This window comes from Symphalangus syndactylus, chromosome 8 (assembly GCF_028878055.3).
Source record: "Symphalangus syndactylus isolate Jambi chromosome 8, NHGRI_mSymSyn1-v2.1_pri, whole genome shotgun sequence".
In the NCBI taxonomy this organism is placed as follows: domain Eukaryota; kingdom Metazoa; phylum Chordata; class Mammalia; order Primates; family Hylobatidae; genus Symphalangus; species Symphalangus syndactylus.
In genome coordinates, this window is record NC_072430.2 from 137,316,170 (window position 1) to 137,333,417 (window position 17,248).

Sequence of the window (17,248 nt, forward strand, 5' to 3'; positions counted from 1 at the left end):
CATGATTGTAGGGGTGTAAATCAGAGCAGCTACTTTGGAGAGCAATTTAATAGTCTATTTAAATAACGTACATAAGGCTGGGTGTGGTGGCTCATGCTGTAATTCTAGCACTTTGGGAGGCTGAGGCAGGTGAATTGCTTGAGCTCAGGAGTTCAAGACCAGCCCGGGCAGCATGGTAAAACCCTGTCTCTACTAAAAATACAAAAATTAGCCAGACATGTGATGATGTGTGCCTGTAATCCCAGTTACTCAAGAGGCTGAGGCAGGAGGATCGATTGAGCCCTGGAGGCAGAGGTTGCAATGAGCTGAGATTGTGCCATTGTACTCCAGCCTGGGCAACAGAGTGAGACTCTTGTCTAAAAAAAAAAAAAATGTACATACTCAGAGTGTTTGGAAATTTTACAAATTGAGACACACACTCACAGAACCAGTTCTAGAATAGAGAATTTTTAGATGGGTTTATCTGATATGACATTATTGAAGACAAATTGTTAGATTTAAAATACTCAGATGGCACCAAATTCCATTCACAATACCAACAAAAACATGTAATATCTAGAAGTAAATATAGAACGACTGATTTAGTGAGCAACATAAAGGCATAATTGAATGAAAACTGAGGCATTCAGGGAAAACTGTATTTTTAAAAATTATTATCATTTTGAGATGGAGTCTCACTGCAGCCTCGACCTCCAAGGCTCAAGTGATTCTCCTGCCTCAGCCCCTGAGTAGCTGGGATTACAGGCACACGTCACCATGCCTGGCTAGTTTTTGTATTTTTAGTAGGGACAGGATTTTGCCATGTTGGCCAGGCTGGTCTCAAGCTCCTGGCCTCAGGTGATCCACCCACTTCAGCCTCCCAAAGTGCTGAGATTACAGGCTTGAGTCACCGCGCCCAGCCCAAGGAGAAATGTATTTTAAAGGTATCCCTTTGCCATAGACAGACGGATGCAATTCCAATAAAAATCCCATGAGGTGACTGGGTGCAGTGGCTCACGCCTGTAATCCCAGCACTTTGGGAGGCCAAGACCGGTGGATCACCTGAAGTCAGGAGTTCGAGACCAGCCTCCAGCCTGACCAATACGGTGAAACCCTGTCTCTACTAAAAATACAAAAATTAACCAGGCATGGTGGTGTGCGCCTGTAGTCCCAGCTACTCAGGAGGCTGAGACAGAAGAACTGCTTGAACCTGGGAGGCGGAGATTGCAGTGAGCCAAGATCAGGACACTGCACTCCAGTCTGAGTGACAGAGCGAGACTCCGTCTCAAAAAAAAAAAATAAATAAATAAATAGAAATAAATAAATAAATAAATAAAAAATAAATCCCATCAGGGGATTCATTTTGGTTTGCCTTTTTTCCCTAGAACTGAACAATATTAGTGTGAAATTAAAATAATGTAAAAGTGGTTAATAAACTGGGATGTTAAACTGTATCCTGAAAAAAAAAGTCAAGTAGAATGACCAGCCCCAGCAAAAGAAGCACGTGGGGGCACAGCAACAAATACAGTGATGTGTTAGAGATGGTGTCTGCGCCAATAGAAAGCAACTTTTGAAGGCCACATGGAAAGAGTGCTTGCTGGGGTCCTGCCCTCCATGGGCCCACATTCCCTTGTCTCTAGGTCTGCTGAATGGGCTGTTGGCTCAGGTGTCAGCAGCTCCAGAGTCCTCTGCCCTCCCTTACTTGGTTGGTCTGTGTCTGCTATTTCTCTGCAGGTCCAAGCCTTGTCATCGGCCAGTAAGTTTGAAGCAGAGTTGAAAGCTGAGCAAGATGAGCGGAAGCGGGGGGAGGAGGAGAGGCAGCTCCGCCAGGCAGCCTTCCAGAAACTCAAGGCCAACTTCAGTACATAGTCCTGCTGACCTTGCCCTCTGCCCACAGCTGTGCCTCACAGATGCCCCGAGAAGAGATGACTAGGCATCTTCATCACTGCTGCCGGTCCCCTCCCTGAGCCAGCGTCTCCATCCACCACCCCGTGCCAGCTCCCATGCCAGCCTTCATTCCTCCCAGTGTCCGAGCCCCTCCAGGAGGGTCCTGGGGTGGGCCAGATGCCTGCCCACCTCTGTCTCCTGCCTCTGCTCCTCCGCCCTACCTGTAGCCAGAACTTGTATCTTCTCAGCAGCCTTCACTTTGTCCTTGTGCCTTTACTATTCCACATCAAAGAGTAGTCTGCTGTGTCAATTTGTAGAGATAGGTCTGTCTTTTTGTGTCCTCAGAGAAAATGCCCATTTTCTCGGAGAATTCTCTGCACTTCTCTCTGCTTCCTGTCCAGCTTCCCTGTTCTCATCTTTGGTAGGATTCTGCCAGTTGCTTTTGCATCTTCTGTTCCTGGGTAATGGTGGGTCTTAATGGAGGCTGGGTGGACCACTGCCTGTCCACTCTTCACCAGGAGGAACAGCATGCCGCCACGGTGACACACATTAGAGAAAGGACAGAGGTCTGCTCCTTCTTGCCACCTTTCTCCTGGCCCCTTAGCATTCCCCCAGTCCCTCCCTCTTCACCCTGCTCCATCTGTGTCTTCCCAGCTCAGCCTTTTTCCCACTCTTAAATACTACTTCACTGTAAGAATGAAAGAATAGTTACGATACCAATGAGTAAAAGGGTTCCTGTTCACTCTGACTCTGTGCAAATTGTATTACAGTAGACCCCTGACATTCCCAAGTGACAGATCCAGGGCCTTTCAAATGTCCCCAGAGTCGTGGCCATACTCACCATTAGCCAGTTTCTAACATCTGTTTCAGGGTATCCAGCTGTAGATGTTCTTACCCCCCATACTTGTGAGTTCTTGGGGTTGCCCACAAATACTAGGGGTTTTTGTTGTATTTTTAACAAATATATCCTAATGTCATATTTATTCTCTTTTGTAACTGCTGTCTTTACAATAAAGAAATTATCTGCCTTTCTGTCTTACAGCTGTTTCTTTCTACATCGTACAAATAATGTGGCCATCACATTAATGTGCCTGGAATTTTCTTGAATTAAAGGAGAGAGTAGAGTATTTTCTATAGGAGCCAAGTGCCATCCAGGGCTTCTGTTTGACATTGAGTCCTGAAGTACAGTTAGAAATGGGAACTAGAGGCCAGGCACAGTAGCTCACATCTGTAGTCACAGCACTTTGGGAGGCTGAGGCTGGCGGGTCACTTGAGGTCAGGAGTTCAAGACCAGCCTGGTCAACATGGTAAAACCCTATTTCTAGTAAAAATATAGCCGGGCATGGTGGCGCATGTCTGTAATCCCAGCTACTCAGGAGGCTGAGGTGGGAGAATTCCTTGAACCAGGGAGGCAGAGAGTTTGCAGTGAGCAGAGATGGTGCCACTGCTCTCCAGCATAGACAACAGAGCAAGACTCCATCTCAAAAAAAAAAAAAAAAAGGAAAGAAATGAGAATTAGAGGGCTGGTTTTCATTCTATAGGATTCAGAGTACTGAGCTTATCAGTTGCACTCCCCTTCCCTTCTGTGAGGATGCCTTCAGCTGCAGGGAAAAACCATAGCTTCATTTCTTTTGCATCCTAGATGCCTTGAAACTGTGATGAGAGCCAATGCCCCTCCCTCCCATGTATAATCCAGGATATTTGGTCTACCTATGCAAGGACCTCTGTCCCAAGAGAATACCCTTTGCTCCTCAGGAAGGATCATTCTGTTTTATACAGACCCAAGACCTATGCTTTGCGGACATCATTTTTCTAGCTGGTGTCACCCTCTAGTCTCCCCACCAGAGGGGAGGGACATGAAAAAGGAATGGAGAGATTCTTACCATATGATGCAGCAATCCTGCTCCTTCCTATTTCTTCAGGTTACATGGGAGCTTGTGTCCACACAAAAACCTGCACATGAAGCTTTTGTTTTTGTTTCTGATTTTTTTTTTTTTTTTTTTTTTTTTTTTTTTTTTTTTTTTGAGACGGAGTCTCGCTCTGTCGCCCAGGCTGGAGTGCAGTGGCGCAATCTTGGCTCACTGCAAGCTCCGCCTCCCGGGTTCACGCCATTCTCCTGCCTCAGCCTCTCCGAGTAGCTGGGACTACAGGCGCCCGCCACCATGCCCGGCTAATTTTTTTGTATTTTTAGTAGAGACGGGGTTTCACCGTGGTCTCGATCTCCTGACCTCGTGATCCGCCCGCCTCGGCCTCCCAAAGTGCTGGGATTACAAGCGTGAGCCACCGCGCCCGGCTGTTTCTGATTTTTTTGAGACAAGGTCTAGCACTGTCACACAGGCTGGAGGGCAGTGGTATGAAGATGACTCACTGCAGCCTCAACCTCCTAGGCTCAAGTGATCCTCCTGCCTCAGCCTCCCAAAGTGCTGAGATTACAAGCATGGGCCACTGTGGCCAGCCTGCACATGAATTTTTATAGCAGCTTTATTCGTAACTGCATAGACTTGGAAACAATCAAAATGTTCCTCAATAGGTGAGTGCATAAACTATGATACGTCCGCACAATGGAATATTATTCAGTGATGAGAAGTATTTACCAATAGAAAGAAATGAGCTATCAAGTAATGAGAAGACATGGAGGAAACTTACATGCATACTGCAAAGTGAAAAGCCAGTCCTAAGCTGGGTGCGGGGCGCTTGCTCATAGTTCTAGCTGCTCGCGGCTGAGGAGGAAGGATAACTTGAGCCTCGGAGTTTGAGTGCAGCCTGAGCAACATAGTGAGACCCCATCTCAAAAAAAAAAAAGCCAATCTGAAAAGGCTACATGCTATTTGATGCCAACTATGGTATGACATACTGGGAAAAGTAAAAGTGTGAAGACAGTGAAAAGATGGGTGGTTGTCAGCGACGAGAGAGGGAGGGATGAATAAATGCAGCACAGAGGACTTTTAGGGCAATGAAACATTCTCCATGATGCTATTGATGCTGGTGGATGAATGTCTTATACATTTGTCAAAACCTATAGAATGTGCAACACAAAGAATGCACCCTAGGCTGAGTGCAGTGGCTCATGCCTGGAATCCCAGCACTTTGGGAGGTGGAGGCAGGAAGATCACTCAAGCTCAGGGATTTGAGACCAGCCTGGGCAATACAGTTAGACCCTGTGTCTACGAAAAAACTTTTAAAACACCAAGCTTGTCCGGGAGCGGTGGCTCATGCCTGTAATCCCAGCACTTTGGGAGGCTGAGGCAGGGGGATTGCTTGAGCTCAAGAATTTGAGGCCAGCCAGGGCAATATAGTGAAACCCCATTTCTATCAAAAATTCAAAAAAATTAGCTGGGCATGGGCATCTGTGGTCCCAGCTACTTGGGAGGCTGAGGCTGAGGTGGGAGGATCGCTTGAGCCCAGGAAGTGGAGGTTGCAGTGAACCGAGATCATGCCACTGCACACCAACCTGGGTGACAGAGTAAGACCCTGTCTCAAAAAAATAAATAAATAAAGGCCAAGTGTGGTGGTATGCCTCTGCTGTCAGCTACTCAGGAGGCTGAGGTGGGAGGATGGATTGAGCCCAGGAGGAGAAGGTTGCAGTGAGCCAGGATCATGCCACTGCACTCCAGCCTGGATGACTGATTGAGAGCCTGTCTCAAAAAGGAAAAAAAAAGAATGCATCCTAATATTAACTATGGAGTTTAATAATGCATCAATATGGGCGTGTGAATTGTAACAAATATACCACATTAATATAACATCATAATAGGGAATGGGGAGTTAGGGTGAGAGGGGTACATGGGAACATGTACTTTTGGCTCAGTTTTTCTGTAAACCTAAAACTTCTCTAAAAAATAAAGTCTAGGGTGGGTGTGGTGGCTCATGCCTATAATCCCAGCACTTTGGGAGGCCTAGGTGGATGGATCACCTGAGGTCAGGAGTTCGAGACCAGCCTGGCCAACATGGTGAAACTCTGTTTCTACTAAAAATACAAAAAATTAGCTGAGAGTGGTGGTGCACGCCTGTAATCTCAGCTACCCGGGAGGCTGAAGCAGGAGAATCACTTGAAAACTGGAAGGCGGAGGTTGCAGTGAGGTGAGAGCATGCCACTGTACTCCAGCCTGGATGACAGAGCAAGACTCCATCTCAAAAAGATAAATAAATAAATAAATAAATAAAGTCTAATGGTGAAGGAGACAAGAAAAAAAAGTCTATTCACTTAAAAAGAAGGAAGAGAATGGAGATAGCAGTGTCGTTACTTGAAGCATCCGTTTGCCTTTCTGGACAAGTGGGCCCACGTAAGAGCTAAAACTCTCGATTGCTTGTCACAAATTGTGAAAATAACAATAAATAAATAAGGCTGGGTGCAGTGACTCATGCCTGTAATCCCAGCACCTTGGGAGGCTGATGTAGGTGGATCACTTGAGGTCAGGAGTTTGAGACCAGCCTGGCCAACATGGCAAAAACTCATCTCTGCTAAAAACAAAAAAATTAACTGGGCATGGTGGCGTGTGCCTGTAGTCCCAGCGACTCAAGAGGCTGAGGCAGGAGAATCCCTTGAACCCAGGAGGCGGAGGTTGCAGTCAGCCCAGATCACACCACTGCATTCCAGCCTGGGTGACACTGTCTCAAAAAATAAAAATAAACAATAAATAAATAAAACTTTTGATTGCAAGCAATAGAAACAACTTCTGATTGCAAGCAATAGAAAATCCAACACAAAAGGACTTCAGACAAAATAGGACACATTGGGCCATGTCACTACAAAGGCCAGGGAGAGGATGTCGTTCCTCCCTCTTGGCCACAAAGTCCCCCGGAGGCTGCTCTCTTGTGCCTCCCACGCTCCATCTCCAGTGCCATGGTCACAGCTCAGACCTTCACAGGTTCCTTCCTGAGTCTCTACCGTGGGCTCGTCATTGGTTTCTCTGCCCTCATTATACTCTGATTGTCCGCTTTGCAGCTAGAGTAATCCTTAGAAAATGTAAACCTGTTCTTAACATCTCCCCTTCAATTTTTGATTCCCCACTTTCAGGAGCTGGCCCTGACTCATCTCTCCAGCTCCATCTTTTGTCCCTCCTCCCTGCCCTGTCTCCTTCCAAACTCTACACTTCTGGTATATGTGATGCCTCACTGTTCCTAGAAAATTCCGCACCTCCAGGCTTTTGCATATGCGGTTTCCTCTGCCTGTCACTCCCTCTCTCCCTTGCACAGGTGGACTGCTTCTCACTGTTGAAGACTCAGCTCAGAGATTATCTTCAGGAAGCTTCCTTGATGCTCCCAGGCCAGGTAAGGTGTCCCTTCTCAGGGCTCCCATTTCCCCCTGAGTTTCTCTCTACTGTAATCCTGACAGCTTGAGGCAGTAGCCATCTCCTTACTTCTCAGCCTCCCTGTTTGGACTGTGAACTCTTTGCAGGGCAGGAAGTTTGCCTTGCCTATTGCTATAGGCCCAGCATGCTGCGTGGCATGTAGCAGGCAACCTTGCATGATGGTTTCACAAGGACATGCCAGGTTTGTTAAAGCAGACAGATGGGCAAGGCAGGATCATTACCACTGATGTCAGAGACTTCTGAGTACTCCACCATGAGAGCCTGAGGGGCCAGCTCTGAAAGTGGAGACTGCTGGGCGTGATGGCTCACCCCTGTAATCCCAGCACTTTGGGGGACCGAGGCGGGTGGATCACCTGAGGTCGGGAGTTCGAGACCAGCCTCACCAACATGGAGAAACCTCGTCTCTACCAAAAAATACAAAATTAGCTGGACATGGTGGTGCATGCCTGTAATCCCAGCTATTCGGGAGGCTGAGGCAGGAGAATTGCTTGAACCCCAGAGGTGGAGATTGCAGTAAGCCGAGATTATGCACTTGCACTCCAGCCTGGGCAATAAGAGCGAAATTCCATCTCAAAAAAAAAAAAAAAAGAAAGCAGAGACAGCAGAGCTTGTGAGAATATCTCTCTCACTGGAACAGAGAGAGGTCACTCCCCAGGGCCCTCCTTTGACTGAGCAATAGGAAAAACAACACACCAACTAGTCTTGCCTAGGCCCTGGAGGCTGTGCGATGTAATGGAATTTGGACTCCAACACTAGGCAAGTAACTGAACCTCACTGAGCCTCTGTTTCCTCACCTGTAAAATGGGAACGATGATGATCTACCTGGCAGATTCCATTCCTGCCATATATTTAGTGCTCAGGACACATGGATCCCCTCTCTCCCCTCCCTCCTCCACTACTGTAACTCTGTCTCCTCCTAAGCCTGAGTCTCTACAGTTAGGTCCAAGAGTCTCAGGCCAGGGTAGCCCAGAAGTGCTCAGTCCTGGCTGCTGTCTTGGCCATAAGTGCAGATGCCCACGGACCCATGTTCTCTGTTATTTTGAGACCCCTTTCCTGACCAGCCCAGGGGAATTTCTGCCCATCTGCTGGCTCACTTGCATGCTCCCGGCGGCTGCCACGAGGCCAGATGCTGGCACATCCATGCCCACTTGGACTGACTGTACTGTACAAGAATGATGATTCCATAGCTGCCCTCTGCGTCCTGTGATGGCAGTGGGGCTCTCGGGAGCCAATTCAGAATTCTACAATTTAGAAAGGCTGGGTGTGGTGTCTCATGCCTGTAATCCCAACACTTTGGGAGGCCAAGGCAGGAGGATTGCTTGAGCCCACGACTTCAAGACCAGCCTGGCCAACACGGTGAAGCATCATTTCTACAAACAAATACAAAAAAAATTTAGTGGGGCATGGTAGTGGGCACCTGTAGTCCCAGCTACAAGAGAGGCCGAGGCAGGAGGATTACTTGAGCCCACGACCTCGAGACCAGCCTGGCCAACATGGTGAAACCTCATTTCTACAAACAAATACAAAAAATTTAGTCGGGCATGGTGGTGGGCACCTGTAGTCCCAGCTACAAGGGAGGCCGAAGGAAGAGGATCACTTGAGCCTGGGAAGTCAAGACTGCAGTGATCTGAGATCACACTACCGCACTCCAGCCTGGGCGACAAAGCAAAATTCTACAACTTAGGGAGGTACTAAGGATGAGACCTCAGCAGGGGTCAATTTTTTGTTTTCCTTCACTCCTTCCCAAAAACCAGTGGCTTTTGGCATTCTGCCATGGGGTGTTGAGCATGTACATTGCTGTTGCCATCTTGTTATTAGCAGTTTTTTTTTCTTTTTCTTTTTCTTTTTCTTTCTTTTTTTTTTTTTTTTTGAGACAGGGACTCGCTCTGTTGCCCAGGTTGGAGTGCAGTGGCACAACCTCAGCTCACTGCAACACTCGTCTCCCAGGTTCAAGCAATTCTCATGCTTCAGCCTCCTGCATAGCTGGAACTACAGGTGCATGCCACCACATCCAGCTACTTTTTGTATTTTTGGTAGAAACGGGGTTTTATCATGTTGGCCAGCCTGGTCTTGAACTCCTGAGCTCAAGCAATCTGCCCACCTTGGCCTCCCAAAGTGCTGGGATTACAGGTGTGAGCCACTGCACCTGGCCTCTAATTTTCTTTACAGAGGCAATCAAGTTAAAGCTGTTGCCTTGTTGGTTTTTTACTTATTTTTATTTTTGTAGAGATAGAATCTTGCTCTGTCACTCAGGCTGGAGTACAGTGATGTGATCATAGCTCACTGCAGCCTCAAATTCCTGGACTCAAGCGATCCTCCCACTTCAGCCTCCCGACTAGCTGGAACTATAGGCACAGGCCACCATGCTTGGCTAGCTGTTGCCTTTTTGAAGGGCAATTTAGTAGACTGTTAAAATTAAAAATTGTATTTGTATTAGTTATTTATGTTTATGTTAACAAATCACACCATGACTTAGTGGCTTAAAACAATTATTAATATTTATTATCTCACACGGTTTGGGGCCAGGAATTTAGAAGCAATTTGGCTGGGTAGTTGTTTTGGGCTCAGGGTCTCTCATGAGGCTGCAGTCAAAATGTCAGCTGGGGCTACAGTCATCTGAAGGCTTGACTGAGCCTGGGAGACCTGCTTCCAACATGACTTACTCCTGTGATTGATGCTGGCTATTGGCAGGAGGCCTCAGTTGCCTGCCATGCAAACCTCTCCATGAGGCTGCTTGAGTACCCTCACAACATGGCAGCTGGCTTCCCCCAGAGCAAGTGATACGAGAGAGTAAAGGGCAAGCCTTTTAAGACCTAGCTTCCTGAATCACACTCTGCTATTCTACTAGTTACATAGGTCAGCCCTATTGGCAAAAGTCATTAGGGGCCATCTTGGAGGCTGGCTACTTTGGAATCAGTCAGAGTTCTTAATTGCAAGTAACAGAATCTAAGCCAGACTGATTTAAGCAGAAAAGGAATTGATTGAAAAGACATGGAGGAGTCCCCAGAAGCACCAGCAGGGCTGGGGGGTGCAGGCTAAGGAAGCAGGCAGGAGGCCAGGAGGCTGGGACAGCAGCCAAAAGCACACCATGGGAAACAGCTGCTGCCCTGGCTGACAAGCATGCCATGGTGTCCTGCTTCTTCATGTCATTTACTCCACATCAGAGTCTGAGGCTGAGCCTAGTCACATGCCCACATGTCAGGGGTGGGACAGGGGAGTATCTGGGCTTTTTGTGTTCTGTAAGGGGAGGCAAGCTCTGTCAGCCACCAAGATTCTCATTTTCCACAAACATGGGAAAGAATTTCAGTATTTCAACTGAAAGTAATTCACTATTTCAGTTCAGCAGAACTGTCATAAAGAATGGCAGGTGTCCACTGCAGAGATACTCATGAGATTTGGCCGAGAAATTTATCCTATGGGTAAGTATAAAAATGAACAAGGATGTATTTAAGGGAATAGTCATTACAGTGTTGTTTGTAATGGCAAAAATACTGGAAAACAATCAGCGTATCCATCAGCAGGGGATCGGTTCAGTATATTAGGGACATCCACGTAAGCGTGCACTGCTATGCAGCCACTGAAAAAAACATAGATGCCACCAAGACATCTTGTTTCTTGGAAACAGGCCAGGAGCAGAACAGCACACATAGTAATGCTCAGGTGTTTTGTTTTGTTTTGTTTTTTAGTTGGGAGGAATAAAGCCATGTGTATTAGTCGGTTCTCACGTTGCTATAAAGAACTACCTGAGGTTGGGTAAGTTATAAACAAAAGAGGTTTAATTGGCTCACGGTTCCACAGGCTATACAGGAATTATGGCTGGGGCAGGCCTCAGGAAACTTACAATCATGGAAGAAGGTGAAGGGGACGCCAGCACAAAGCAGGAAGTGCTACAGACTTTCAAACAACCAGGTCTCCTGAGGAGAGGACTCCATCATGAGAATAGCAAGGTGGAAGTCCACCTCCATGATTCAGTCACCTCCCACCAGGCCCCTCCTCCAACATTAGGAATTACAATTCAACATAAGATTTGGGTGGGGACACAGAGCCAAACCATATCACTGTGTCTCTACCCAAGTAGACTGTAAGCTTTATGAGGTGGGTGATCAGGTGGATTTGGGGGCAACCATTGAATCTCCAACACTTAGTGGTACTGAGAATGAAGGAAAATGCCATACTTGTTTTTTTGTTTGTTTGTTTGTTTTTGAGACAGAGTTTTGCTCTTATTGCCCAGGCTAGACTGCAGTGGCATGATCTCGGCTCACTGCAACCTCCGCTTCCTGGGTTCAAGCCATTATCCTGCCTCAGCCTCCCGAGTAGCTGGGATTACAGGCATGCACCACCATGCCCAGCTAGGTTTTTTGTTGTTGTTGTATTTTTTTTTTTTTTTTTTTTTTTTGAGACGGAGTCTCGCTCTGTCGCCCAGGCTGGAGTGCAGCGGCGCGATCTCGGCTCGCTGCAAGCTCCGCCTCCCGGGGTCAAGCCATTCTCCTGCCTCAGCCTCTCCGAGTAGCTGGGACTACAGGCGCCCGCCACCACGCCCGACTAATTTTTTTGCATTTTCAGTAGAGACAGGGTTTCACCGTGGTCTCGATCTCCTGACCTCGTGATCCGCCCGCCTCGGCCTCCCAAAGTGCTGGGATTACAAGCGTGAGCCACCGCGCCCAGCCTTGTTGTATTTTTAGTAGAGACAGAGTTTCTCCATGTTAGTCAGGCTGGTCTCGAACTCCCGATCTCAGGTGATCCACCTGCCTCGGCCTCCCAAAGTGCAGGCGTGAGCCACTGTGCCGAGCCCTTTCTTTTTTTTTCGCTCTGTTGCCCAGGCTGGTGTGCAGTGGCATAACCTCGGCTTACCGCAACCTCTGCCTCCCAGGTTGAAGTGATTCTCCTGCCTCAGCCTCCCGAATAGCTGGGATTACAGGTGCCTGCCACCACGCCCAGCTAATTTTTGTAATTTTAGTAGAGACGGGGTTTCATCATATTGGTCAGGCTGGTCTCGAACTCCTGACCTCAGGTGAGTCACCCACCTCGGCCTCCCAAAGTGCTGGGATTAAAAGCGTGAGCCACCACGCCCGGCTGGAAAATGCCTTACTTGTTAATGCATGCAACATTTTTGGGGAGACCACACAAGAAATTGATGGAAGGAGAACCTGAGGGTGCTAGATAGGTCTTGATAGGTCTTGCGGCAGGGAGGATTTAAATTTTTTCCTTTATATGTTTTTGAACTTTAAAAACTATAAAACCATAAACGTGTATTGCTTTAGTACTGCAATGACTACTACTACAACCACCACCACCACTACCACAATTGTTAATAACAGTTAATAAAAAAGAGAGGGGGCTGGGTGTGGTGGCTCATGCCTGTAACCCCAGCACTTTGGGAGGCCAAGGCGGGTGAATCACCTGAGGTCAAGAGTTCGAGACCAGCCTGGCCAACATGGTGAAACCTTGTCTCTACTAAAAATACAAAAATTATCCAGGCACAGTGGCACACGCCTGTAATCCCAGCTACCAGGGAAGCTGAGGCAGGAGAATTGCTTGAACCCTGGAGGCGGAGGTTGCAGTGAGCCAAGATCATGCCACTGCACTCCAGCCTGGGCAACAGAGTGAGACTCCATCTCAAAAATAAATAAATAAATAATAAATTAAAAAGAGAGGGAATGTCTGACCACAAAGAAAACAAGAAGAGCAGTTGAACATGCATGTGGGAACCCTCTGGGACAGCAGAAATATGAAACCCTAAAGATGGAAAATACTCAGATAAAAATTAATAACATTTTGGGATGCATCATGTGACATTAGGTGAAATGATACATTTATTATATTCCAAGGTTTTCAAAAAAATGATTTAATGTCTTGTACATTCAGAGGTTGGAAATGACAAAAGAATTAAAAATATGCAATTACTTTTATAATAAAAAAGTTTTTCAAACATAAAAATAGATTTCTTTTCATAGTTATTGTCTGCATAGCCTTTCTTGTTTGTTCAGTTCTCTGGTATAATTATCTTTTTTTTTTTTTCCACCCAGGCTGGAGTACAGTGGCATAATCATAGCTCACTACAGCATGAAACTCCTGGACTCAAAAGATCCTTCCACCTCAGCCTCCCAAGTAGCTGAAACTACAGGTGTGTTCCACCACACCCGGCTAATTGAAAAACATTCTCTTTATTTATTAAGAGACAGTCTTGCTCCGTTGCCCAGGCTGGAGTGCAGTGGCACGATCTCGGCTCACTGCAACCTTCGCCTCCCAGGTTCAAGCGATTCTCATGCCTCGGCCCCCAAGTAGCTGGGATTACAGGCTCGCATCACAATGCCTGGCTAATTTTTGTATGTTTAGGAGAGATGGGGTTTCACCATGTTGGCCAGGCTGGTCTCAAACTCCTGGCCTCACTAAGTGCTGGGATTATAGGTGTGAGCCACTGCGCCTGGTCTAAAAACATTTTTTTTTTTTTTAGAGATGAGGTCTTACTATGTTGCCCACACTGGTCGGGAACTCCTGACCTCAAGCAATCCTCCTGCCTCAGCCTCTCGAGTAGCTGGCATTACAGGTGCGAGCCATCTGCACCAAGCATGGGGAACACAGTTCAATCCATAACAATGATGTTCCAGCTACTGTTGCTGTGAACAAATTACCCCAAAACACGGTGGCTTAAAACACCCATTTTATGATGCTGACGGATTTGGTGGATCAGGAATTCAGAGAAGGCACAGTAGGGATGCTTGTCCCTGCTTCATGATGTCTTAGGCTTTGACGTCTGGGGGTGACTAGACAGCTCAGGGCTGGGATCACCTGGTGAGATTTTTCACTCAGACGTCTGGTTGTTGATGCTGTCATCTGGGACCTCAGTTGGGAATATTGATGGGACAACAATGTGGGCCTCTCCATGTGGTTTATGCTTCAGGCAGCTTCAGGGACTGCCAAACTGTTTTTGCTTCAAACAAGACTGTTTCAGGAAGCAAGGTGAAAGGCATATCACCTCTTATGATCTAGCACTGAAGTCATGTCATTTTACTTCTACCACTTTCTATTGGTGATAGGGTCCAATGGACTGGGAATCAGACTGTACCTCTAGAAAGGATAGTGAAGGTGCTAGAAAAGTATGTCAAATGGAAGATATTGTTGCAGCCATCTTTAGAAAAATACAATCTGTTACAGGTGATGATCCCTGGCAATTTTTTTTTTTTGAGACAGGATCTTGCTGTGCTGCCCAGGGTGGAGTGCAGTGGTGTGATCCCAGCTCACTGCAGCCCTGACCTCCCAGGCTCAAGCAATCCTCCTGCCTCAGCCTCCCAAAGTGCTGGGATTATAGGTGTGAGCCACCTCGCCCAGCTATGTGCTCATGACAAATTAAATTTGTTTTGGATTAAACTCCTTACCCTCCTCCCATCCTCAAATGATCTATTATTCTCAACTTCTGTTTCTATCAACGGTGTACTACAGCTAAAACTTTGTTATCCCCAACAAAAGCATGCATCAGTCTACTGTTGTAATTTAATACCACTATTTAGTGAAACACTGGAAAGACAGAGTTACTAAAAGGAGAAAAGGAAAGCACCCTTCCTAAAGAGTAGATAGATAATCAAGAATCGATTGGGTTCTACTGGTGTTTGTTGAGCATTTACTGTGTGTCAGGGCAATACCAGCTGCAGAGGTTGCTGGGTGGAATAATGCAGCACTCACAATGGTTAAAAGCTGGGATTTTCTTCAGCTTTTTTTTTTTTTTTTTTTTTTTTTGAGACAGGGTCTCACTCTGTCACCCAGGCTGGAGTGCAGTGGCACACAATCTCAGTTCACTGCAACCTCTGCTTCCTAGGCTCGAGTGATCCTCCCACCTCAGCCTCCCAAATAGCTGGAACTACAGTTCTACATTATCATGCCCAGCTGCTCTGTCGCCCAGGCTGGAGTGCAGTGGCGCAATCTCGGCTCACTGCAAGCTCCGCCTCCCGGATTCACGCCATTCTCCTGCCTCAGCCTCTCCGAGTAGCTGGGACTACAGGCGCCCACCACCACGCCCGGCTAATTTTTTGTATTTTTTAGTAGAGACGGGGTTTCACCGTGATCTCGATCTCTTTACCTCGTGATCCGCCCGTCTCGGCCTCCCAAAGTGCTGGGATTACAAGCGTGAGCCACCGCGCCCGGCTTTGCCCAGTTACTTTTTTTTTGTATTTTTAGTAGAGATGGGGTTTCGCCACGTTGGCCAGGCTGGTCTTGAACTCCTGAACTCAGGTGATCCGACTGCCTCAGCCTCCCAAAGTGCTGGTATTACAGGCGTGAGCCATCGTGCCTGGCCACTTGTATATATTTGTCTCAAGTTGCAGAACTGTGCACTAAAAATGCTAAATTTTATTGTGTGCGAATTATATCTTAGTATAAAAAATATATGTATAGGCAAGGTACAGGTGGCATGGCATCAGAGAGGTGGCATGACAAGTTGGTTGGGGACATGTGCTCTGCAATCAGCCAGTCTGGGCTTGGAAATCCTGGTTGAGATTTGGATATGGTAAGCACTTCTCTCAGAAGCCTGGTTGGATTGTTCCATAGTGCTCTTACTAGGATCACAAGAGAGTGCAAGGAAAGCATTTAATGAGGTGGTCAGTACATAACAAGTATTAGTATTACTTTTTTCCTTAAAAATAACAACTCAAGGGGTAAATTCTTTGGTCTAATAGAGGCACAGAGGCAGTAACACATGGACTGGCAGGAGTTGCAGGTTGGGGAGAAGTGGGGTAAGTGTTGGGAATGGCATTGCAGCAGGATGGAACAGCATGTGCAAAGGCTAAAACATAATGTCATGTTTACGAATCTTTTAACATGGGCCTATCTGGAGCACTTAGTTCAGGGGGAAGATCAAGGAGAGGAGAACAACATGGATGATGGTAGAGTTCTTTTTGATTGTTTGTTTTAGAGATAGTGTCTTGCTCTTTTGCCCAGGCTGGAGTGCAGTGGCATGATAATAGCTCATTGCAGCTTTGTATTCCTGGGCTGGTGATCCTCAGCCTCCCAAGTAGCTAGGACTGCAGGTGCATGCCACCACGCCTGGCTAATTATTATTTATTTATTTTTTTGGAAATAGGATCTCTCTCTGTTTTCCCAAGCTATGGGGGTAAAATTCTGCAGAATGGGACTGTGAAGGGCTCCTTTGAGTTTCTGTATTTCTAACAAGTCTCCACGTGATGTTGATGCTACTGTACCACTTAGAGCAGTAAGGGCATAAAAGTCAAAGGAAGAAAGTGTTTCAGAAGGCCGGGAGCAGTGGCTCATGCCTGTAATCCTAGCACTTTGGGAGGCCGAGGTGGGCGGATCACCTGAGGTCAGGAGTTCAAGACCATCCTGACCAATATGGAGAAACCCGTCTCTACTAAAAATACAAAATTAGCCGGGCGTGGTGGCACATGCCTGTAATCCCAGCTACTTGGGAGGGTGAGGCAGGAGAATCGCTTGAACCTGGGAGGCGGAGGTTGCGGTGAGCGGAGATCACGCCATTGCACTCCAGCCTGGGCAACAAGAGCAAAACTCTGTCTCAAAAAAAAAAAAAAAAAAAAAAAAAAGAAAGTATTTTAGAAAGTAGGAAGTGGTCAATCATTTTGAAGACAGGGAAACACGAAGTCAAGATGAGGACTGAAAGACTCCAATTATCAACCTGTAGGATGGGGTGTTCTTAGGGCAAGCAATAGGCAGATAGGAAAGGACAGAAGATGTGGTTGATGATCGCATGCCACGTGTGGAAATGGAGAAAGTGCATATAAACAATTCTTTGGTGCAGCCTGGCTTTGAAAGGGAACAGGGTCGCAGGAGGGAGAATTGGGAGTTTTTTTTTTGTTGTTTGTTTGTTTCGAGACGGATTTTCACTCTTGTTGCCCAGGCTGGAGTGCAGTGGCGCGATCTTGGCTCACCGCAATCTCCGCCTCCCGGGTTCAAGCGATTCTCCTGCCTCAGCCACTCGAGTAGCTGGGATTACAGGCATGAGCCACCACGCTCGGCTAATTTTGTATTTTTAGTAGAGACGGGGTTTCTCCATGTTGGTCAGGCTGGTCTCAAACTCCCGACCTCAGGTGATCCGCCGCCTCGGC

The 17,248-nt window shown here is 47.0% G+C and overlaps 1 protein-coding gene across 2 annotated transcripts in view; it reads left to right on the forward strand.

Moving 5' to 3' along the window:
* Positions 1-2,894, forward strand: part of EFHD1 (EF-hand domain family member D1) — a 50,441-nt gene extending 47,547 nt beyond the window's left edge. For both annotated transcript variants that reach the window (XM_055291006.2, XM_055291008.2), the window contains exon 4: positions 1,714-2,894. In XM_055291006.2, the coding sequence (XP_055146981.1) occupies positions 1,714-1,848 (135 nt within the window). In that variant the 3' untranslated portion in view covers positions 1,849-2,894. The remainder of the gene's footprint in view (positions 1-1,713) is intronic.
* Positions 2,895-17,248: the final 14,354 nt, after the last annotated feature.